Genomic DNA, 25,961 nt, shown 5'->3' on the forward strand with positions numbered 1-25,961 from the left:
GTTTGATTTTTTGACAAAATAGCAGGTAATGCCATTCAGCAGGTCCCGGATGTCGGACCTTCCCACCAGCACATGAACGCAGCATAATAGTTATGGCTAAAAAACATAATTTGTCTAATGGCAGAAATCACAGATCACCACCAAAATCTAATCTAACTGATCCTTGGGCTATCTGTCCATCAAATTTTAGCTAAAACTATTTGCAACTTTTTGAGATATCTTGCTAACAACCAAACACCAACAGGGGTGAAAAAATTCCAACTTCATTGGTGGAGGTAATGTTTGGAGACAAATCTAGTCGGTGCGTTTTACCTTCGTTGGGTCTGTTCTTCACCAGCAGGACGTTGACAGGTTTGTCCAGCGGCTCTAGCTCTTTAGGCGGCTCTGGGGACGGAGGGTTGTCCTGAAGTCGGTCCCTGCTCCTGTACCTCCCTCCTCCTCCTCCTCCTCCTCCTCCTCCTCCTCCTCCTCCTCCTCCTCCTCCTCCTCCTCCTCCTCGCTCATACCTGTCCCCCCCCGGGAGATAGGTTTCCCCAGGGCTCCGTCCTCGGCTGCGGTACCTCTGGCGGTCTGCGCTGGTCTCCAGAGCTCGGCCGCGGCTCCCCTCCCTCCTGGATCTGTCCGGGCTGGGCGAGGCTCTCTCCTGGCTCCTCCCCCGGCTCCTCCCTCGCTGGTTGTAGTCCCGCCCCCCCCTGTACTCGGGGTCCAGGTATCCCTTGCTGTCGGACACATGGTCCCGGCCGTCGTCGCGGTGCCAGCCGTTGTCGTTATCGGCGTCGTAGTAGTGGGTGGAGGCGGGGTATTCCCGGCTGTCTCCGCCTGGGGAGGGGGGCTGCTTCAGGGAGTGGACCGCCACCTTACGGGGTCTCTTCACCGTCTGACAGCAAGGGAGGACGCAAACAACCCACGGTCACCAATGACATTATGTAACACTAATCAGAAGTTAGCATTTCTTCTGTACCAGCAAAGGTCAAACTTTGTTCAAACTGAATTTAAGATAAGAATAAACTCTAACAGGGTATCTACAGGTTTCAGAGAGCCAAATTTAAAGGAAAAAGGCACCCTTGGATACACTGCTAGACATTATTAACAGACATTAAGTGTTGTAATTAACTTTTTTGGTGAACCACTGTCCCTCAACCTGTCTCGTCTACTTCTATATCAGGTAGCGATTTCCTACATGTCCCAGAATGCCTTTAGACAACCCCAAAAGAAAGAGCGTGAAGTTGTTGCTTTTAATCAAAGGTAGGTGTATTGGCTTATAAATGTAGCTAGCTAGCAGCAAACATTGGTACCGGTCTATGATCATGGTCACGCCGCTTACTCAAATGCAGCTTGGCTTATGGCTGCATTGCATTCTGGTCTATTGAGTCTACAGTCAATGGAGAAATTGTTCTCTCTGCCTCTTCTACGATGGATTTCTCCCTGTATGATTGTTGAACGTCTCTTGGTGCAAAATGGCGGCACTAGAAAGAAGCCCTTGCTCTTTGATTCTGAGGGACTGACACCAAAACCTGACGTTTACCACTGAGGTTTTACATGAACTCCATTGTAACTGTGCTGGAAATATCTTGTTGTGATGTCACGTCATTGGTTGGCCAGTTATCCACCAAACAACAAAATGGACCCAGAAATGAAGGTACCTCACCAATAGCAGCTTTGATGCGTTTAGATGTTTAAGGGTGGATTTTCCCTTTAAGACTCCTAAGATATTTTTAATGCTACCTGGAATTCAATTTATTTCTGCAATGTATAGTTGACATGCATATGAGTCAAACTTAATGTAACTAACTGGAAATGCAAGTAATTCAATACAACATAAGAAAATAAAATCAACACTACTGCTGCTTCACATCTTTTGGTGAAACTACTGGCATATTTCATTTGCCGTACTTTCTAACTCTGCCTCGACTAAATATCACTGAATGTAAAGAATCTGTCAATACCACTGTCTAATTTCATATGTACATCAATAATTTGAAAAAAATCAACTTATCAATACATGGTGAAAAAATAAGAACTCTCAGAACTGTAAGGCCTTAAATTAAGATAATTTAGATAACTTAAGACTTTTTCAGGTCACACAGATACCCTGCAAGTTTTGTGGATAATTTACATTCTACCAGTCGAGCCCATGAAAAGGCAAAGAACCATTATCTCTAAAAGTAGAGTCAAATTCCCAGTTCTCAACTAAACGACTTTTATTTCTATCCCCTCTCTGAACAAAAGAGCGAGAGTGTCTTCAAAGAGATAAAAGTGGATGTCGTGGAAGCTGTGTTTATATGTGTTTTATTCCAATGCACCACATGAAATTCCCTGGACATGTCTGGCTCCACTTTAGATGCTGCTTTCTCAACCAGCTAGCTCAGAACTGGTGCTACTTTTAGACCAGCAGCAGAGCCAGGCCATGCTGAAAGCCTGAGAGAGAAGGGAGGGAATGGACTGCATTACAGAGCGTGAGCTTTTAAATACACACACACACACACAATATCAACCCCCGTAGTTGTACTGTGCTACAGTACAGCAAATAGTTGTGGTGAATGTCACTTCCCTGCCCTCTCTCTCTCTCTCTCAAACACACAGAGACCAAAACCCAGTGATATGAGTCATTACCACCCTGCAGGTTGCTGTTGCTGTGTGTGTGTGTGTGGGGGGGGTGTACAGTAGGTCACAGCACTGCCCCCGGTCCTGACACACACACACTTGACAAGGGTTGTGTCAGAGGGTTATTTATGGCTGTGTGGTGTTGAAGGTGTGTCAGCTGTGAATAAAACATCTGGCTCCACCTCATTCTCTCTCTCTCTCTCTCTCTCTCTCTCTCTCTCTCTCTCTCTCTCTCTCTCTCTCTCTCTCTCTCTCTCTCTCTCTCTCTCTCTCTCTCTCTCTCTCTCTCTCTCTCTCTCTCTCTCTCTCTCTCTCTCTCTCTCTCTCTCTCTCTCTCTCTCTCTCTCTCTCTCTCTCTCTCTCTCTCTCTCTCTCTCTCTCTCTCTCTCCCCCCCCCCCCCCTGGTGTGTGCCTATGTTAAACAGAGCAGAGTACAAAGGAATCAGAAATAGTGGGTTGGTTTCGAACCCATACTGGTTATGAAACACAGTATGTGCTGAGGTCTGGAATGCTCACTGCTGAACCGCACAGCTCACTGCGTTTCACTTGACAAAGTCAAGCATCTTTGGAAGGTGTTTTGCTGAAAAACACCTTCCAAAGATGCTTCACGGGTTCAATTATATCATTAAAGCAAACCCAATTTTGTTGTTCAATGTGGCTATAATGGATGTCCTATTCAATACAGTCATGTTTTTGATAAATAACTGCAAATATTTTGTATGGTATGGTGTTTAGACATTACAAACCATCCTAGACAGCTCCTTCCTTTTTGCTGTAACAAAAGGTATATATTAAATCTCATAAGCAATAAGTGGCATATGAGCAATAAGGCCGTAAGTGGAAGTCGTCATTTTGTACGTTTGTATTAGCATCTCTGCCATTTGGTGTGTAGTCCAAAATCCCTATGGAAATATGAGTGGACTTTTTGAAAATCACCTTTGTGAATTTTGATCTTTTAGTTACTTTAAATATACATTTTTGCTAAAAAAAAAACAAATGTCAATCATTGGGGAAAGCAGACTACAATAGCAGTGATGAGCAACTTCCTTTATCTCTCGTCTGCACACGTTTAGCATTTCGCTAACAATAATCAATATTAAAAAAAAATCACATAGGTGATGTTAGTGGATGCATTTTATTTCATAGAACTTAGTGTAGTATAGCTAGCAAGCCTCTGTGTAGCACAGACATTTTTTGGCATTTCTTGCAAAGCCCATTCATATTTTCCATAGGGAATTTGGAATACACACCAAATGGCGGAAATGCTAACTTTACACCCGAAAAAATTACGTCAGAATTCGGTTCTTTATTATTCTGGAAGTTTTCATTTACCGATATGTAGCACCGTAGTTTAAACCCTTTATATAGGTTCTAGGTGGAACGATTTTCAGATACCACTAAGTACAACCATTCCTAGAAGGTTCTAGGTTGAAACCACTGCAGAGGGTTCTACCTACAATTAAAGAGGGTTCCCCTATGTAGACAAGCTGAAGAACTCATTATGGTTCACCTTTTTTTCTAAGAGTGTGCCAAATATTAGAGTCCGACAACTGAGAGCATCCACTAGCATTTCTCCCACACTGCTAAATGCTTGGACTCTTCCTAATAAAGAGGCTAACCTGAGAATGATAAGGAATATGTCTGTGGGTCATACTCACTATCTTGGCCACCTTGCCACATTTGCGCAGCGACTGCACAGCAAAGGAATGAGGCACGTTGTCCATGGGGATGGAGTTGACCTGAATGACCCGGTCGTTCTCACTGGACAGACAAAGGAACACACACACAAATAATGTAAGATCAAGGTGAGAACAAAATAAAAATGATCTGATAAACAGAGTCAAAAATCTACTTTAAAGATTTTAATTGTAGTTAAATAAATTTAACTGTATTTAGTGGTAGAACAATAGAAAGCAGGTTCATTGCCTGTGCAGTCTAGGCCACTGTTCTTACCATTCATTTCTTAATACATCAGTGATCAATCTTCTTACTCTAACTAAACGGTGGATCGCCTATGGAAGTGAATGGTGGCAAATCAGATTATAAAGATTATTAGAAAACATTAAGTGTTTTTATATAAATACTCAATTTCTAATTTTTCCAATTTATATAATTTATATAAAATTTGTTACAGCCCTTGCAATACACCACTGACAGAAAACCACCATATTGCGATATTTTGGCGGGACAGTATCGTGATATTACATTTTGGGTATCGCCCAAGCCTAGTTGGTCTTTCAAATATTAAAGAGCCCACAATAAAACCAGTACATGGTAGGCGACTTAGTCCACGGAGTCACCAGTTTTTCCAGTGGTTTCCGTTTTAACCGACTTACAAGAGTAATCCATCTGCTGGCCCTCCCTGCAACACATCAGACACAATGATTGACGTCTCGCCGTTGTCCACGTTGGGGTTGTCACGCCCCCCCGACACTGCGATGCCAAAACCCATCTTGGAATCCTAGAGAGAGAGAGAGAAGGAAAGATGAGATGTGGTCAGTAAAGATATCTGTTAGTAACCCTACATTCAGACAGAATGCAAAAATGACTGTAGAGTTTGTGTGAATCCATGCAAAGTCAATAGAAGGAGGCCAACAGAGAAAAATGGTTGCAACTTCGCTCTAAATGACACCAACTGAAATGAAGAGCCATTTTCTCCAAATGCCATTTTTCAACTTGAGTGAGAAATTGACCTTATGCAGTAAAGTGAAAGCCATTCAGTTTCAAATAGGACTATGTTCAAGCACCTGGAAATTTCTCCCCCACCTAGTATTTACAGCAGGAAAAATGTCCACTGGGTATTTGTGGCCAATAACACTGATGAATGAAATCTGACTGAAGATTTTATAAAAGCTAGATTCCCCAAAGGGGAAACTGGTGGTGGTGCTCCCAAGCCTGGAGCAAAACCAAAACCACTAATCATAATGGCTGGACTATAGAAAGATGTCAACCAAAACCACTAATCATAATAACTGGACTACAGAAAGATGCCAACCAAAACCACTAATCATAATCACTGGGTTAATCTCCCTGCTACTTTCTATTGTGTTAAGTGGTGGCATTAAACCTCCTTCATGTTGTTGAACAAAGGGTAAATGTAACGAAGGCACACTTCGTTACTAATCCTTTGCACTATTTGCACATTTGTATTGTACACTTTGATTTATTAAATGGTTTGCACAGCATAGTTTGCACAGTAATATTTGCACAGCATTAATAATTGCAAACCGAGTCATGATTTAAAGTATTTTATTGAATATATATTTTACTAAACATTTTAAGTTTGTTTGTGTGAGTTATTTTATCTTGTCCTGCTGGAGCAGTTACTCAGCATGGGTAAGGATGGAAGCTCCACCTGAAGGAAACAAACAAATGTTCAGTATTTAATCGGACATGGAATGGGTTTTCATTGGTTGGTTGAATATCATGATTTGGTATGGGCAAGTGCAATGTTTCTAAGTGCAATACCTTAAGTGCAATATATATTTCTAAGTGCAATACTACAGTGGTGCAATGTAAGGGTTTTAATTGTTGGTTCATGCAATCACTTACCTGTGCTGTCTTGTCTGTGTTCCAGGGCGTTCGGGCAAAAGAGTTCCCCGGGGTGTCCGAGCACCTATATATAGTTCCGGGAGGGACCATGTGATGGGATAGCAGAGGGGTGTGTTGTGTGTGTGGGTGTTTGAACTCAAATGTATATTGTTTGTATGTTGCAGTATTTATTGTTTGAGAGCAACATCTATTTAACTGTATGTATCTGATAGATATGTAGAATGGTAGGTTAAAGGGGGCAGTATATTGTATTGTTGAATGCTATTCAAGTGACCCCTATAGTTGGTAGCATCCAGGTTAATTACCTGAGGCAGAGTATAAAAGGCTGCCAGTGTTCATCTGACTCTGCTATTGGTAGGACCCTGGAGAGCTGCTCACAGCCATGCTCTCCTTTTTGCAAACTAGCTTTGTTTTGTCTTGTCATGTCATTTTTGTGGGTGAATAAACACCTTTGGTTGCACCGTATCGCCGCCTCTTTTGCTGTGAATCCAGCCGCTAATCGGGTCAAGCCTAACAGTAAAATTGGGACTGAGAAGAAAGATGCATATACAGTAGGGAGGCAGATTATTATTATAGATTAGCCAGATTATAGACAGACATACTGACAACAACAAAGTAAATTGGTTGCTTCAACTATAATACTATATAATACTATTCAACCATAATTGGTTACTCAACTATAATAAACTAAATACGGCATCCTGGTGGCTCAGTTGGCTAAGGTGTGTACCACATAACCTTGATGTCCAGGATGTGAATCCGGCTTGGGACATTTGTCGCATGTCATCTCCCTTTCTCCCCCCTATCCTTCCTGTCTCTCTCTTCTGTGAACTCAAATAATGGCAAAAATGCCCCAAAAATCCACAGTTTATTTTGGATTGCGCTAATGTGAACAGCTGTCTATCTGGTGGAGTTTGCTAATGGTTTACCACTTATGAGTCACTTCAGCCTTCTGAACCCAGATTCAAGAGACATTTAGCCTACATTATCTTTTTCAGAGGGGGGTTTCAGTCTGCGTAACTTAGTTTAGCAGATTATTTGGAGCCGTTTTTCCAAGGCTAGCCATTGGGGCTGACTTAATCAGTTGGTCTATTTCATATTCATTGTAATTGGCATTTTGTGTAACAGCCTAATAGACACCTACAGGTACTGTATCATGGATAGGTTTTTCAAAACCTCCACAGTTGGCAAAGGCATATGGATTACTGCCCTGTTGCATGTGATGGTGTTGCGTATATTGATAGTTACCCAGCATCTGACCTCAATTAGTTAGCTTGCTGAGGCAGTGTTGGTCTGTTTAGTTGGCCTATCTGTCGACCCTGCAGGCACTAAAACCAAAGACTGATGGTGTTCAGGGCAATGGCAGAAGGCAAAATTTAAGGTCTAAATGCTATTTGGAGCTGAATTTAAGACCAATTCAAAAATCTAAATAAAGAAACAAAGGTGGCAAAACCAGATTATTTCAGATTGAACATAGCTAACAGAAGCTGTGAAACTACAAATGGGCAGTCTATGAAGTCTAGTTGTTTTTAGTAAAGCAGATAGGATACATATTATACTACTAACCTGTATACCTGTATAACCCTGTATTAATCTAAGAGTGTACATAGACCGCAAGGAAGGGTTATGTGGTAGAAGTAGTAGTAGTAGTAGTACTACTAATAGTACTATGTGGCAAGCAGGTTGGGGATTGAGCGTTTGTGAGTGAAGAGCAGGAGCATCCAGCCAGTAAACAATGTGACCTGGACTGATTAAACACTCTCAGTATCAATATGTGTCAGTTGAAGCTGGGAGAACAAGCTGGGACTGAATAGCCTGAGAAGGCTATTTGAGTATAGACTGTTGCCTTTTGCCCTGAAAGGGGAGTGTCTTAAAACTTTGAAATTTTGACATACTATGCAGTGAGAAGTCACTGGTCTGATAAAACTGGTTCTGATACAAAGCCTTCCATATTAACAGATACATGTAAAAATTAATAGTTTAATGTGGTTGTCAAAATCAGCTTGATACGTTTCAGAAACAGGCCCTGATCTACAATCGTCATTCTCCGTGAGTCTGTGGTCCTTATGGCACACTACGACCAAATTTCAAAATAAGAGTGATGCGGAGACAAATGTTCATCATTGCCAAATTGTTAGTACATGTCTCAGTAATTTGCTTAGTTATTTGCTTTTCTAATATTTGTTTCTAAAGGCCGTTTAATCAGTAAATTAAATGTTACTTATATTGGAATCTGAGTGTTTGGACGACAATGAAGTGATCCTCTGTTGCATAAGTATTAGGTTTCAGTGACCAAAATTTCAGACTTTCATGCAAGAAAATCAAAATCGGGGAAAGAAGCTATTATTCAGATGAGGTCATTTACACTTTAAATGCCAATAAAGAAAACAGCAGGGAACAACAACACATTACACACGTAATTTATGTACTGTATAATGGAGATTTTCATTAAGTACTCAAAGTTTTATTTCATATCTACAATACTTTTCTAGGGGGTTAATACACATAGATTAGTACAAAAAACGTATTGCCAGGCAGACAAAAACAATGTAATGTAATCTGTAATTTAAAGGTGACCCTTAAAATTACAGACCATTAATTACGTAGTAATGACTGGAAATAGCTAAGTAATATCCACGTGAAATAGATGTAATAACTAGTTAGAATGACTGATAATTACTGAATAATATACAAGTAAAAATAAAAGGTGCTTTTACCAATTCAAGTCAACATCCAGAATAGTCCCTAGGGGCAGGGAATCAAAATGATCAAGGATTTCCTATGTGATTTTAAGGATTAAAATTTCTGTTTTATATCTTGGGACATCCATAAATAAATGTCTTCAATTCAGTTAATCAAGGTGTTCATGGGACCCAACTCACCAAGTGACAACAAAATTTACAATTGGGTGTAATCACCATATAGTTATGGAAATCAAGGCTGTATCTTCTGAGATAACCTAGAGGGAGCATATGAAGATCAAAAAGAAGGAACCCCAAGAATGGAGCCCTGTGGGACACCGTACATAATGTTAACTATTCTAGAAGAGCAATCAACAGTGTTGGGGTCATTACTGAAATAAAGTAAAAAGTTACACATTATTTGTTACTTTTATTGAAAGTAATGAATTACTTTACTTATAACTCCCGGAGAAAAGTAATTAGTTACAGTACTCGTTACATTACTTTTGCATTACACCCTAAAACGATTGTGCTAGGCTTCCTTGCGTTTATTGGGCCAATAAATATTGTAGATCTAGTGTAAGTAAGGACAGACACAATCTTTCTTTTAAGGTTTTTAATAAAAATAGAGCCCATAGCATTAAATTCTGACTTTCTGAGTCATTTACCACTTTGTTGGCTCGTTCATGTGCGCTCTACTCTTAATTACGATATTTCCGACAAGACTTGAAGGTAGGGTTAGATCAGTAACTGTAATGTGATTATTGCAATTGGAACAGTGATGCATTACTTTAGACAGGAAAAAGTAATGTGATTACAGTAACCCAATACTTTGTAACGTGTTACCCCCCCAACACTGGTAATAACATACAGTGGGCACCACCCACCCAGTTCTCCAGTTGGTCAGGATGAGCGATATGCAACAGAATATCATCATCAACCACATCAAATGTCTGCATCATGAACATTCACTGGCCAATGAGACATCCACTGTGTGAGTGTATGTGTGTCAGGGAAATGATTCATAGTTTCAACTGCTAGCAGCCAACAACATCGACCAGCTGGGCTCTTCAGACTGATGGACACTCTCATGCATGTTCAGTCTCTCTGTGTCACACACACACGCACACACACACACACACAGCCAGTTAATGTGAACTCACCCTCTGTAGAGTGACTGTGTACTGCTCCCAGACCATCTCCTCCATTCCTGAGCTCTGTGGGGAACAGGAGAGAACAGGGTTAGTGAACAATGCCTGACCCAACAAAAATAGTTGAACGCTGCTAAAATGTGACACTCATGAGTAAGATACAATAATATATATATATAACAAGAAATATGAGAATTCCCAAAATATCATATATATATATATATATATATATATATATAAGTTGTAGAGCACCATCCATATGCCGCACATAGAGTACCGTTGCACAAGACATCATTTTGTGCTACAGAATTTTGAGGATATTTGATGGTAAATGCCTGAACTGTGACTTCATTCCAAGACAGAAATTGGAAATTACCAGCTGGTAGATCGTAATTAGAACCTCTAAAACATAGACACCCGCGATATTTAACTTGATGATTTAATTGATTTGAAGATTTAATGTTATGTCAATGATATTTGGCAACATTAGCTAGCTAGTTAGCGCAGAATGTTAGCAAGTATATGTGTAACTTTGCATTTCAAATTTATACGTTTAACCATTTACTACAAAGGTGTTTGATAGATTTAAGGTTACGTGATGCTGGAAATCAAACTCAAGTGTATTTTGTGGATTATAGCCATGTTAACCATATAACCATATTGATGTGACGTCAGATAACCTCATTTCGGAAACTCAGAAAAAATGCAATGAGTTTCCTACATTGCATTTTGCCTAATAGGAAGTCAGAATATTCAACCTTATGAAATCGCTGGAACTAGGGATGTCAGTGGTTAACCGTTAATCGGTTAACCACTGAGAATATTTTTGACCGGTTACACTTGTCGGTCTATAGGTTAATTTGCAGTGTTGCCAACTTGGCGACTTTGTCGCTAGACTTAGTGACTTTTCAGACCCCCCTGGCGACTTTATTTCTCAAAAGCGACTAGCGACAAATCTGGCGACTTTTTCTGACCATGGGAAGCAATGTTAATGTGTTGAATCCCAAAGCATTTGGCAATAAATTGGTTCGGCTGATGCCGGTTTTCTCTACTTGCTTGTCTAATCCAGAGAGGTCTGACGGTCACAGCACTTCCCACACACAGTGTAGCTCCCCTCCCTCCGCTGAGAGCAGGGACTGTAGGATAAGGTCCACTTGTAATTGCTACTGGCGTATGCCGAAACTGGCCTGGGTGGGCGGAGTCAGCACTAAATATTAAAACGGGCTACGCTGCGGCGTGCATAACAAGTGCAGATATTTATATGCAAATTACAGCAAATGGACAGCGCCGTTCGTTCGATCTACTTCACACTTGGTGGGTGTATTGCTGGGGACCAAGGACGTGCAGTGTCGGATTTGGTGCAATTTGGACACGTGACACGTTCATTATTAATAAACTTTGAATAAACAAGCGAACAGCGCTCTGTGCAGCAGCGGGGTGAACGGGCACTGCCTAGTTGAGTCAATGGAGCGCCGGACTAAAAGGAAAGCGCCACTTTCTTGTATTTCATGTCATTTTGTGTTTTTTTCTTAAAAATTAACCGGTTAGTTACCGGTTAATGGGTCTCGGCCTATCGAAAGCAAAATTAACCTAAACTGACATCCCTAGCTGGAACGTAGCATTATCGTGCATGACTTTATTATTGGGAAAATATATCATTCAGAAAAAGCAGATAAAATATTATTGGGAAAATGTATCATTCAGAAAAAGCAGGTAAAATTGTAAGACAATGTTACGGAATCCCAATAACCTGCCTTAAAAAAACAAGCCTCGACAATAACACAGTCACATACGAATTTATATAAGCCTACACTGAAACACACACATAGGACATGGATCTGTGTGCATTGGAAACATCCGGATCAATGGGGGCTGATGATAAACTCAGTCATGGGAGGAGACCGACCCTGGTTCACACACACGCGCACACACACACAACTGTGAAACAAGGTCTTCTGTTGGCGTGGGAACTGACCTGTGTGAAAGAATGAGCATCATGTCAATACAAGCTTCACAGCAGCCCTGCATGTTTTTCTGTCTCTCTGTCTTACTGCCTGGTAGCTGCTCTGAATGGTGTATGATTTTAATTGGACAACTCTGCCAGCAGACATCTGCCCTCAGCTTACCATGAGGATTTATTAGTGGACAATTAGTGGACATGGTGTGTGTGCGTGCATGTGTGTGTGTGAGAGTGTGTGTGCGTGTGCGTGTGTGTGTGTGTGTGTGTGTGTGTGCGAGCACTGAGGTGAGTAGGGATGAAATGTTTCACATACACAAACTCCATTCAGCCCAAAAACAAAAGCACACACATGCACACCAAATAACTGATGTGCAAGCTGAGCCCTGATGACACTGATAGAGGCAGGCAGCTCTGCTCAACTTCAGTTGCTTCTAAAAAAGAGCAGAGAGTATGAGAGAGAAGAAAGGGGGAGGACAGAAATGAAAGGGGGGGAAGGAGGGAAGAAAAGAGGGCAGAGGAGAAGGTGTCTCCTGGTCCAAGCCTTGGGTTGGGGCGCGTCTATGATCGCTGGCCGCTCCCCTTACTCAAAAGACAACATGTCTTGTGGCTGCATTGCATTCTAGTCTATTGAGGCTACTGCCAGTGGAGAAATTGGTATCACTGACTGCGTTCGGAATGGTTCACTCATTCACTCACTCACTATTCCCTATGAAGTGTTTGTCATATAGTGAACTATATGGGCAATGACCGAATGAAGTTTCAGACACTACATTGCTTCAAAAAAAATGCACCGAATATCTCATAAACAAACCAAGCACTCATTACAGTTGAAATGTACCCAGGTAGTATCAATTTTATGAAGTTTTGAACATTCAATTATAAATAACTTGTTGAAACTCTAATCATGTGCAAGTGTGGTTTTGTCAACTAAGGTGCTGTCTCCTGATGGTAGCAAGTTGTTTTGGTTTGGCAAACAATAAGCTCGTGAGCTAACGTTAGCTAGCTCACAAGGTAGCAACTAGCTAGCTACTCTTTTTCTTCTTCTTTGATAAGACACGATCACACTGCATTGTGGTATACAGGAGAAATTGTAGGGTACATCGTGAACTATACAGTGAACCAAATTAACTGTTGAGAATTCGGACACTAGTACACACTGATGCGCCAGCTCTGTAATAAGGAACGGTTTCGAACAGAGCTACTGCCTCTTCTACAATGGATTTCTCTCTGTACAATTGTTGAATTGTACAGAGAGAAATGGCGGCTCTAGAAAGAAGCCCTCGCTCTTTGATTCGGTCTACTGTTTACCGTTGATGTTTTAGATAGCTGAACCATTTTCTGCTATCAAACTCCACTGTAGCTGCGTTGGAAATATCTTGAAGTGGCGTTGCATCATCTAGGTTTGGCCAGTTATCCACTGGAATAAGAAAAATACTCTTACACCTATAGCTATTTTTTAACTGTGTTAAAAAAAAAAATGTTTTGCTGAATATTGCAGTTATTATAAGAATACATGTAGATAGCTTTTTGTGTATCATTTCTTCATACTTGCTTGAATATAAAGGTGGATTCTCTCTGATGTGTACACCCTTGTCAAAAAAATGCAATCTCGTATGATTTGGAAATTGCAGTCAATGTGGTGGTGTTTCTTATAGTGTTTGTTTGGCCTCATAATGAGTTGCATACACTAAATTTCCATCTACAAGTCAAATGCTCCACGAACACGTAAATAATCAAACTTTAGTTCTGGATTGATGCTATAAGCCAATTTCCCTCCAAAATTCAGCGGCCATGAAAGTGGAGGCTGACTGAGGTTTGTTAACTCCTCTAGCTAGTAAGATAATAGTGGAAGAGCTTAGCATTGCGAGCACAAAGACAGCTAATCCTCTGCAGCTAAACTGGATTTCCATCTAACCCCGCTCACAACCCAACTAAGGCTTTCCTCTACACACACACACACACACACACACACACACACACACACACACACACGAACACATAGCTTGTCTTAGCCTCCGTTCCTTAGTGTCCAGACATGCAGCTAAATCACTAGTAAACAGCTTGTTTACTTTGTAATAACACACCCGTCAGCTTATTTTATTACACCATTTCTCAGAAGGGGAACTACCTTCACAACAGCACTGTGTGTGTGTGTGTGTGTGTGTGTGTGTGTGTGTGTGTGTGTGGACTTATGTACACTATGGTGGTCATCTGGTAGGGTTGGGTACAATGAACTGTATCAAAGGTACACCAGTAACCTCTATAGCATATATTTTGAATAAGGGGCTTCTACCGGTAGAGCCTCATCATTTCACTTGACCCGTAAATGGAAATACGTATCGCAAGAATTGTCGTCAGCCAATCGTGTGGCCAGGTGCCTCAGACAGCCATGCCTTCATTGGTTTATTTAGAGAAGAAATGGCGATGAAAAGAGCTGCAAACATTTTCATCACCTCAAATCCAAAAACACTGTAGAATATGAGGAAAGCAGCAGAAAAAGCAAGTGAATGGTCGAGCAGTGGTGGGAATATGAACACTTGCACTATGCAGAAGACAAGCAACGCAGATCCAAACTAGCAACCTATTCCTTTAACAGGAGGAGCCAATTTTAAGAAAAAAACAAAAATATGTAAGGGATATTACCATTATTGTCCATATTGTGATATGAATTTTAGGCTGTACCACCCAGCCCTATTATGTGTGTGTGTGTGTGTGTGTGTGTGTGTGTGCTCACTAAGCTGGGTGCCTCATGCTACACTTGAGGCATTTCAGTTAGAGGAACTGACTGTCCCACGAGGACTGACCCAAAAACCCTTTCCTTCTGAGCAATGCCACGCTGCTGTGATTTAAGGACAGATAGGCAGGCGGCAAGGCGCACACACACACACACACACACACATACGCACACACACACACACACACCACTAACCTCAGCAGTATGGTAGGCTAGTTGAGAGGGAGTGTGGGACAAGGTCAACTGCTTTAGACCATGTACCAGTGGCAAAGCGTTTGCTCACACCACAAACACACACAAACACAAAGCTTAAGCTCATTAGCATCTTATGTTCATAAAATGCTCTTAATGAGTAAATTCACCAGTATCCCTACTGAGGCACTTAGAAGTAGCCTACTGCTATTCAGTTAATATTGTACAAATCATGTCATTGAATTTAAAATACTGTCATAATGATGTGACATTATCACATCATTATTGCTGCTTTTCAGTTAAAATCGTTGAAAGTTCTCAGATAAATATAGCGCTCAACATAGTGTATGCTAAAGCGTTAGCATGGAGCCTGCTATCACTCAACACAGTGTATGCTAAAGCGTTAGCATGGAGCCTGCTATCACTCAACTCAGTGTATGCTAAAGCGTTAGCATGGAGCCTGCTATCACTCAACACAGTGCATGCTAAAGCGTTAGCATGGAGCCTGCTATCACTCAACACAGTGCATGCTAAAGCGTTAGCATGGAGCCTGCTATAACTCAACACAGTGCATGCTAAAGCGTTAGCATGGAGCCTGCTATCACTCAACACAGTGCATGCTAAAGCGTTAGCATGGAGCCTGCTATCACTCAACACAGTGCATGCTAAAGCGTTAGGATGGAGCCTACTATCACTCAACACAGTGCATGCTAAAGCATTAGCATGGATCCTACTATCACTCAACATAGTGCATGCTAAACTGTTAACACTGAGGCTACTATCACTCAACATAGTGTATGCTAAACCGTTAGCATGGAGCAGTAGAGCAAATGATCTACTAGGGACATATGGATGATTCTGGTGTCTATATTCTCATCACTTAACCGCTAAGTTGACCAATGGGACAATACACCAAAAACTCAACCTATTCCTTTAACAGGAGGAGCCAGTTTCCACTGAAAGTCAAATCTTTATGGCAAATCACAGCAGTGCTCTGCATGCTGTGCAGCGACTCTACCCGTGAAAGATGTCGCAGTGGTTTAAAACTATAAACTGAAAGCAGAAACTTGCAAGAGAATGTTGAACGTGTCGCCTGTCACCTCCATGGTAAGCATCGTCTATGAATGTGCAGTTTAGTGCACTGAAAACACACAGTCACACAGCAAAAAGGGAAGGACAGGATGGCTGCTGTAAACACTCATATTCCCCAACGCTGCTGGGGAGCACGCTCTCATACAGAGATTGAAATTACACTTGTAGGTTGGCCTATTTTTAGGAGTTAGTGAGTGTCAATCTGTCTCTCTACAAGGAAAAATGTATTATTATCTTTCAATGATAGTTTTATGGAATGATTTAAGCTAGTCATTCATGCTAAACTGATGTATACACATGCTATAAAACACTGTAAAAAATGCACCTCTGCACACGCAAACTCTAAACACACCTATGTACAGTGAATTGGTAAAACTGCTCAGTACATGCTGACTGTCACGGGCTGTGAGTGCTCCTGCCTGTTACGCTACATTTCCGCTCCATTCTATTCCACTTGAGGGGATGCAGTTTGTCACATTGTTTATGGCCAAACTAATGTAGTCAGTGAGTCAAAAGAAAAGCACCATGGGCAGCAACGCTCCGCTACAAATGGATGGTATCGACTGAACACAATGCTGAAATATTTAACAGGGTATGTGCAGGTTTCAGAAAGGCAAATTTAAGACTTTTTATGACCTAGCTGGAATTGAATGGAATACACAAAAAGCTAGCAAAACCAGCCTATTTCTTACTTAACATAGCTAATGAAAGTTGTGAAACTATAAATGGAGTAGACTAAGAAAAAAGACACCAGGAAATTAAATGTTTTCCTACATGTTTGTCATATTGCATTAACCCCTCCTGTATTGACCTAAGGTTAGACATGCATGTGGGTCAACTGTGACAAACTAGCAGTAATATAATACAACATAAGAAAATAAAAACCAACACTACTGTTGGTCCCATTCACATCTTTTGGTCAAACTTCACAATTCATGGCATTTTCCCAATTTCATTTGCCTTACTTTCCAAATATCACTGAATGAAAAGAATCTTTTTCAGACATTTTAAGGACTCGCCAACACCCTGATTTAAATACAGCAATCAAATATGAGAGGTTCCTGGAGCTGTCAGTGCACACACAACAAACAACTTGACCTAGGCCAAAGATGATGACAAGCATGGAGATATTTCACAACACACAAGCAAAAAAACAAACAACAGCGCAAACGCAGATTATCTAACTTTATAAAACTCACCACACCTGCAATATAGAATAACTTAATGATGTTTGTAACATTCCTGGTCACACATTTTAAGAGGAAGGTGGTGGGCCAATCGTAATGCATGGTATCAAATGGCCTATGATGACACAGACCTATTGAATATGAGGGATTAAATAAATAACAAATATTCTTCCTTCCTTTCCATTACCCAGCTATTAATCTGACTGCAATTAATCATTTCTGATTACGATTTGCATGCAGCGAGACATTTTTCAATTCCACTATTCCACCATTGTATGACTAATATGAAGTATCCCAACCAACACACACACTTCAGTCTAACCTCTATCCTCCGTATCCACTACATGAGAAACTACGTGACAAAGCAACTGCCATCTCATGTACATGTACGCTTCTGGCGTTCACTTACTCACCACACTCTCTCTCTCACACGCACGCGCAACACACATATGCACGCAAGTTAAATGCCACCAAGTGATGTAGAAGCATTGAACATCACTGTCTGTCCGTGTCGCATGTGGTTCAGTGCTTCGCTTCTCATATGAGAAATGCTTAAGACCTTTTAAATCAGACGTACAGCCACAGAAACTCATCCAGACGCAGCATCGGCAGCCCATAGCAAGGCAACTGACTCAACACCATTCATCAATAGTTCAGCCTGTTTGTCCACAGTGGCTTCCCCCAAAATCCCCTTAAAATGAGTTAAGGGTGTTATTAATGGAGGAGACCCCATCAAAACCACCTTAAACACCCCTTAATGTTTTGACTGCTTACTTTGTAATTTAATGTAAAATAATTCAGGGAGACAGGAACTTTCCATTAATAACTCATTAATAACCCTGTAAACCTGCACAAAACGCATGAAAAATCCCTTAATTTCTAGTGTCTCTGTGAATCAACCCATGAATAAATCCCTTACAAACCCACAATACTAACCTTACTTTTTTTAAAGCTGTTATTTTTAATGTCTAATTAATTTAAAGAGAAATTAAGGACATTTCAGGGATAAAATTAAGGGGTTTGGTTTCGTTGTGATATTTCTTTACTAATGTGGTTTAGTCAAAGAGATGGGGTGAAAAAAAACACAGAAATGCGAATTTATATTTATCATCTGTGAGTAAAAAAAGATGACTGAAAATTGTCCTGCAATTCTGAACCAATTCCGACTTGAACCGGAGAAAGTTGTTGAGAAGCCCATGTGCCTTTTTTGATAAAAAAAAAAAGAGGAGAGAGAAGAGCTACAGTAGGAGACTCTCCTCCAGGAATCACGCTCACATAGTTGATCCCTGCATAGGGTGAATACAGTTAAATTCAAGACTTTAAGATCTCATTAATACTAATCTGCATAACATTTAAGACCAATTTCACCCCAAATGTAAGTATGTATGACAGTATACTGTCTGCACAATAAGCCAGATTTCTCACTAGAAAAGTAGTTCCCCCCCCACAAAAAAAGCACTGTTACGACCTCTGAAACCGTATTTAAAACTCAAACACAACATTTGACCATATTAAAGACATTTTAAGGCTTTAAATTTAGATATTTCAATTCATTTTAAGACTCTTTAGGACCTGTAGACACCCGGCTCTAGAGGAAAAAAAGCAGTGCAAACACACTCCACTCTCTCTCTGCTATCCATCCATCCATCCATCCATCCATCCATCCATCCATCCTTGCATATCCCACCAATCGGAGCAGACAGGAGTTCCCGGCAGGTGCGTAGAGGACCACCAGGCTGCCTTTCAGTTGTTCCGTGTCCAGCCCCCTCAGCTGGATCCTGGCCCCCCCGCCGCCTCCCCCTTCCCAGCAGCCATCTGAGCCCCCGACCGTGCCCGCCCCGGCCTGTCTGCACCGATGCCATCTGGGGTAGCCCGTGCAGCAACCGGTCGGCAGCCACTCCAGACTCATGGCCGGCGGAGTACCTTCCTCGCGCGTCTAACCAGAGCGGCCATGGCTATCCACTGGAGCTGCCCTTGCCCTGTCCTGTACAAACCCTGGCTAGAAGAACCCCCCGCGCTTCGGCCCGGGCACGGTTCGGGCTCGGGTATGGCGTAGTTCTAGAAGCGGGTAGACTTCCCCCGAGAAGAGTGGAGCGCTTAACCTTCCTGCCTCGGACGCCTACCTCCAATCTGGATAAGCCTGTGCAGTGGCGGATTAGCCTAGCCCGGGGAGGGAGGAGAGACTAAAAATAACTCGCGAACTCACTCACAGCGCCTCCACCACCTCCTCCTCCTGCTGCCGCCGCCGCCGCCGCCGCCGCTCCCGTCCCGCGGAGAGTCCTGAGCGCTCGCACGGCGCTCCTCCACTTCCTGCGGAGGCCGGATGACATGGCCGGGTGCGAGCGGGATCCACAGGTTCAAGAGGGAGAGAGAGGTTCCCGAGCTTGCCCCCAACAGACCGCTCCTCCTCTCCTCCCCTCCTCCCTCTGTCTGTCACTCTGCACACACTCTCCCGCTGCTTTTCCTCTCTGTCCCTCTCTCTCTCCCTCTCTCTTCCTCTCTCTCCATACTTGTAAGGACTATAGTATCATTCCCTAACGCTATCCTTAACCCTCACCACTGCATGCCTAACCTTAACCCTAATCTATTCCTAACTTTAATCTTAACCCTAAAAACAAATGCTGAACCATAAAGGAATAGTTCACCCAAAAATTTAAATTTGGTCATTATCTACTCACCCTCATGTCAGTCGAAACACCAGTTTGTATGTCCACATAACACACAGCACTGCTCCATATCAGCGTTCTCCAAAAGAACTAAAGTGGCCGTGTCCTGGTCCTTTAGAGTTCCAAAAAGGGCAAAAAACACCCATAAAATTATTCCAACTAATTAATCCAAGTGTTTTGAAGCCGAACAATTGCACTGTGCGTTCAAAGTCCAACATTTTCTGCTCTGGTCGTCCTACAGCGATCTAGTGGAAGAGAGTTGCTGCATTTTTGCACTCCTCTTAAGCTTGTACTTCCGAGTTTTATAGTCATAAAAGTCGTAAATATAACGTATTCAAGCACTTTTTAGTCAGAAATAACAAAATGGACCTGAAACTGACATAAAAGTGTCTGTTTTGGTGACTATTTTAGAAGCCAAGTGTTACAGACCTACTTGTATATGGCAATATCGGATATCGGTCCGATACTGACTCAAATAGCTGGATCGGGTATCGGTGACAATGGGGCCGATCTATTCAATTCAATTCTATGTTTATGTCTACGTGCGCATACTACGTCATGCGTCAGCAGCGCGCCGGTAGGCCGGTAGACCCGGCCATTTGCCTTCGGTCCGTCCGGTGGCTCCTCCGGTCCAGCAGCTCCGGAGGATCCCGCCTGCCGCGCGCAGCGTCTCGTGCACTGAATTCTCGCTCGTGGGGCGCGAGCCTCCCGCAGCTAGCATCCAGGCTAACAAGCTAACCTGGCGCCCAACCCTCATAACAGAGCCGGGGTCGGTGTGAGCTGCCGGAGGTCGGGGTGAGCTGACCGGGGGTCGGTGCTGATGCTCGGTAGTTAAAAACACACCTGCATGAATACTTTGTCTCGGTTATATGTTTAAACTCTCCCGGGTCACCGCGCGGCCGAGCAGGCTGCCATTTAACCTGCGAGGTAAAGTAGTTTTCCACCAATTATACAATCGGCGCGTCCAGCCAGACTCCATTCATAAATCCAAGGTTTAAGGGGACTCGGCTGTAGGTCAACGTTGTTTCCTGCCACAACACGATTTAAAGTGTTTTCCGTGTTCGTCAGGTACTGCTGCTCCATTCGGCCGACACATAGTCAGACTAACATACCTTGATTTTTTTTCTGAGGGCTGTTTCATAAAGCAAGATTACCAGTTAAGCCAGAGTTATTTCAGTAATTTAGGCTTATTCTGCATATTTTGAATGTTTTGTTTTTACCAAGTTACTTGTTTATACTACTTGTGTGAATTGTGATTTAATTTATCAAGTTTGTTTGCACTAGTTTATGACTTAATTGTGATTTAATGTTTACAATTTGATGCAGTTGTATTGTTTTATACTGGAATTTTAATTCCTGACCAATTTGTTGCTGCATTTAAAAGGTTTACACTTGAATTGTAATTCCTGTTAATTTTGAAGATGTTTTACCAAGTTGCTGGAGCACGATTATTTATTATTTTAATAATAAATAACAATTGAGTACATTTATATCTATGTATTTATTTGTTACATTTTGTTTTACAAAGTTAGGAAAGCAATGTTAAAGTCAAGCCTGATGTTGCTTTACACATAAAAGAATGATCCCAGTCTCTTCCACACAGTGAGGCATAGCCTACAGTTTATTAATTTAACACTGGTATCGGATCGGTACTCGGTATCGGCCGATACCCAAAGCCCAGTTATCAGTATCGGTATCTGGACTGAAAAAGTCGGATCGGTGCATCCCTAGTATCATGTAAGAAACACTTTATTGGGTTGTTGAAGCGCACTCTACACGTAATTATGTACAATACTTCCAACAGCATTTGAAGGCACCATCTGCTTGCTACTGCTGTGAAGGTTGGTGTGGTGCAGAACAAGTGCAGAAAATATAGGAGATAACGACGTAATAGAATATTAAATATTGGACTTTTGGACCCACAGAACACTTGGCTTATGCTGTTTGGAGTAATTCTATGGTAATTGTTTGCCCTTTTTGGAGCTCTAAGACAGTTTCAGAGTAGTGCTAGCAAATTCGTTGTGTGTTATGTGGACATACAAACTTGATGAGTAGATAATGACCAAATTTTCATTTTTGGGTGAACTATTCCTTTAACTTTGACCCAAATCTAATCCTAAACTAACCTTGACACTTACCCTAACCTAAACCTAATCTTAACCTGAAGTTTAAAACTCAAAATGATTCTCACAAGGGTAGATGTATAAGAATACACACAAGGCTGCATCCCTTTCCTCCAGTTTGCCAGTTGGCTCCAGTCTTATGTACAACAACAATACAACAATGCCCTACGTTTACACACACAAACAATTATCCGTACCAGCACTCATATTGCCAGCCAAATGTCAATATCAAACACGTGTACACTCTCTCTCTTCCATGCTACTGATGTTGTTCTCTTTGACTCTTTTGGACTACTCTCCTTAGATCAAATCACTGCTGGAGCTCTTTCCATACCTAGTCCTGATCCAGCAGGTGGCCCATTTGGGTACTACTGAACATATTTATTATAGACAATGCATGCAATTATGTAACCCTAACAAAGGCTATTGCAGCAAAAAAAAAAAAGTTTTTTAATGATGAAGCTTTTAAGTAAAACTGAAGAAAAGACACCGCTCACCCGGCATAAGTCTTGGTTGAGGTGCTGAAGCTGGAGAATTATAGACTTGAAAAAGGCATCCACACACTCAAAATCTGTGTAAAAATCATTTTACCTTTTGGTCAGGAGACCTTCTTCAAGGCAATAATGAAGCTTTGGCAATTGTTCTCTTTTTTTCCCACAGCTAGCCCTGAGTCTATCTTTAAAGGTGCTACACGTAGCATTTTGTGTTCCCCATAAACCATAAAACCATACCATAAAACCATAAAATAACCGTTTACAGTAATTATACTAATGTCTCAAAATTAATGTGGCAATGATTGGACAACAACCAACTAACAACTGACTGGCTGAGGTTTCCAAACAAGTGGAAAAGACAGCCAAACTGGGTGGCTGTGTGCCCCGGGGCTCACACCGATTCTTTGTCAGCCTTTAAAATAGATGACACATCACTGTCCACTCTGCACTCAGGTAGGCCTCTCAATAATTCATATAGGAAAAAAGTGCACAGTTAGACATAAGTTGGCACTGGAGAAGAGCCACTCTCCTCTGCTGTGGAAAGCATGAAGTGCTATTTAAACGTATGCTCTTTAAAGCAGTGACATCTGTAAAAAGACCCTATACAAGCATCCCATGTCAAACATTTTTAATGCAGATTTAATTGCATTAGATCATAAATATATCATTCATTTGATGGTGAAAGTCCTAGTTCTTTGCTCTTTTTTGTGGATATGGAAGAGATCTGTATTACTAACAGAAAAGTAAAATCAATGTCACAGAGTATAAAATTATATTAGCTATTAAACACAAGTTACAAAATATAAGCAAGCTATGCAATGTTGAGTATATGTCACAAGATATTAATATGTTCCCCTATACTGTATTTAAGGGAAATTATCTACTAATATATCTTTAATATAACTATAATACATTTGACATCTTTAAAGGAATTCCGGCATGATTGGATTTTTTTGTTTTCCACCCCTTTACCATGAATTCTGACCATTTTTACATACATGTACCACAATTAAAGAGATTTTAAAATCAGCTTTGCTATACCACTTGGGCTCATTCACTCTCATTCAATTCCAAACAGCATAGGAGACAACTCTGGAGACTTCGAATTTATCAGGCTATTAACTTTTACATTATGAAAGAAGTTCTGTTCACTGTTCATATTAATGTGCACATTCGGGAACACCGGGAGAAGCGAGAGGAGACAGGAGGGGGCGTCTTTACTTCCGCTTTCTGCTTCTCTGATTTCTCCATTTTCCTCTCCAAAATAAAACTTTCAACCAATATTTTTATTTGCATGCATGTAAAAACTGTCACAATTAAAATAAACTGGTTTATATTTCAATGTTTTAGTCCAAAGACCAGTTGCTCTATTTCACCGTCTTCCAGGTAGGGTTTCCCCCAAGTATGGCGTAAATCAAATATGGCTGCCATGTAAATAAAGCAAATTTCAATAAATACATTTTTAGTGCATATACATATTTTGTACCCCTGTTCTGTAAAAAGTTGAATAAAATCCCTCATAGCTGATTTGACGCTGATGTGGACCCAAACATAGTTAGGCTGAGGCTGAATGCTACACTGCAGCCTTTACTCTAATGAAGCTCATGTTCTCAGCATCCTAGCATGGCTAGTGGCTTTACATGGGATGTTGTCTTCACCCACATGCTCCACAATCACACTGAGGCTCTCTCTCTCTCTTTCTTTCTCTCTTTCCGTTTGTCTCTCTCCCTTTCTTCTCCTCTTGACTCATGGGTCACGTGTGTGTGTGTGTGTGTGTGTGTGTGTGTGTGTGTGTGTTGTACGTTGTGTATGAGATGCAGAGAAATGAGGAGGGACAATGTGTGAAGGTTGGAGTGTGTCTGTGTGTGTGTGTGTCTGCGGGTGGCCCTCAAAGCTTCAGACAGGCCTGCTCTCTGCTGTCAGAGCGCATTGGCGTCACGACACCCGCACACCACAAACACACACACACACACACACAAACACACACACTCGCTTCCCTTTCTCTCCGTGTTCCTCTCTGTCTCTCCATCTCTGGAGTGCCACTTATTGCCGTAGTATGGGGACACACTGACTACAAGTGGCAAGTCTCACGATGTTATATAGATAAGACTGGATTAGATGAACCTTAAATCATCCCTGTGGGGGAATTGGGTCACTGCAGAAGCAAGTAGTAGTGCGATACGACCAAGAAGAGTAGGCAAGAATAGAGCAATTGGGAATCAGGTTTTCCACACTGTTTTGTAGCTGTGGTCAGGGAGGCACCTCCATCATATCAGAGGTGGACAACACTGACTGGCTAATAAAAGCTCAATATTGTCCCAATATGTCAGCAAACCAATGTCTGGCATCAGTTGGCTACTGACTAGGGATGGGACGGTATATATCAAAATTCAATATATCGCAATACAAAAGAACAGAAAAATGAATCTCAATATTAGGTCCATTTTATTCTGCTGTAGTAATCCCAAATGAGACGGCTTGCCCAAATGTGAGATTTGCGCATTATGTAAAAGGTGCAGAATTATAAAACATAAAAATATCTATATATGCAATATATAACAATGAGAGGAATACCAGTATGAGAAAGTATGTGAAAAATTGGCGCATATATTGGAAAAGTTACAGCATATAAAGAATGTAAAATGAGATATGGAGCATCGCGTTAGTTCAGGCAGAACACTGAAGTCATGCACGCTGTCAGCTGATTGGCTATCAGCTGTCCAATCCAACAGCTGACTCTCATCGCCAATCACATTCAAACAAGTCAATGAGGCGGTCTTTATAATCTGCCAACTAACACTGCTGATCATTCACGCCACTGCTGCTGTTGACGCAAGTCGATGCAAACTCCCTCCACCACCCCAACCTCCTCCTGTTATTATCTGTACACAGGGTGCTTGTGCAAACTATCTCCAAATTATGTCTGGTTTTATGTTGGTTTCATATTATTAATGATATGTTTACTATGCCTTGGGGGTTTATTGCGCTCCCTGCAGAATCTGTTGCATGCTGCTTGGATTCATTGGGGAGCATCCTCAAGAGCAGAGCCTTTTTCGCCAAATACAACTGTATAACAATTAGTGGTCCAAACTCCTTTGATGTGTCTCTGACTGAACTATCTATCATATGCATATGCAAATTTAATGAACATACAGCCTTCGTCAACCCTTCTCAAATTGTGTATAGTTAACCACGCTGAGACACAGCAGGGTAACGTCAGGTGCGTTTATTGGATAGTTATTGGGAAGTACACTGGATATCAGATATTTCAATTGTGATATGTCTTGCAATACATTTTAAAGTTTTAGTATTTTACCTTTTTTGAACACTTTCAGTTGCTCTACAATGGTAGATTATACGAATACATCCCAATGGATTTTCCATGACTTCTCATATTCCAAAGGCATTTGGTGGGTAGAGAAAGGCCTTGCCAAATGCTTCTTAATCTCCTATCTCACTTACTGATTGTATATATTATGAAAATAAATGTTAAAAATGCCCATATTGCAGCTCTTGCAATATCCA

General features: G+C 41.4%; 1 protein-coding gene across 1 annotated transcript in view; it reads right to left on the reverse strand.

Moving 5' to 3' along the window:
• The window catches only part of LOC139923466 (tight junction protein 2-like), a 106,327-nt gene that overhangs the window by 47,339 nt on the left and 33,027 nt on the right, over nt 1-25,961 (reverse strand). The window contains exons 2-5 of the mRNA XM_078285295.1: nt 10,001-10,054; nt 4,941-5,065; nt 4,263-4,365; nt 313-877 (exon numbers count right to left, since the gene is read on the reverse strand). Coding sequence (XP_078141421.1) covers nt 313-877; nt 4,263-4,365; nt 4,941-5,065; nt 10,001-10,054 — 847 coding nt within the window. The remainder of the gene's footprint in view (nt 1-312; nt 878-4,262; nt 4,366-4,940; nt 5,066-10,000; nt 10,055-25,961) is intronic.

The sequence above is a fragment of the Centroberyx gerrardi genome, chromosome 8, assembly GCF_048128805.1.
Source record: "Centroberyx gerrardi isolate f3 chromosome 8, fCenGer3.hap1.cur.20231027, whole genome shotgun sequence".
Classification (NCBI taxonomy): domain Eukaryota; kingdom Metazoa; phylum Chordata; class Actinopteri; order Beryciformes; family Berycidae; genus Centroberyx; species Centroberyx gerrardi.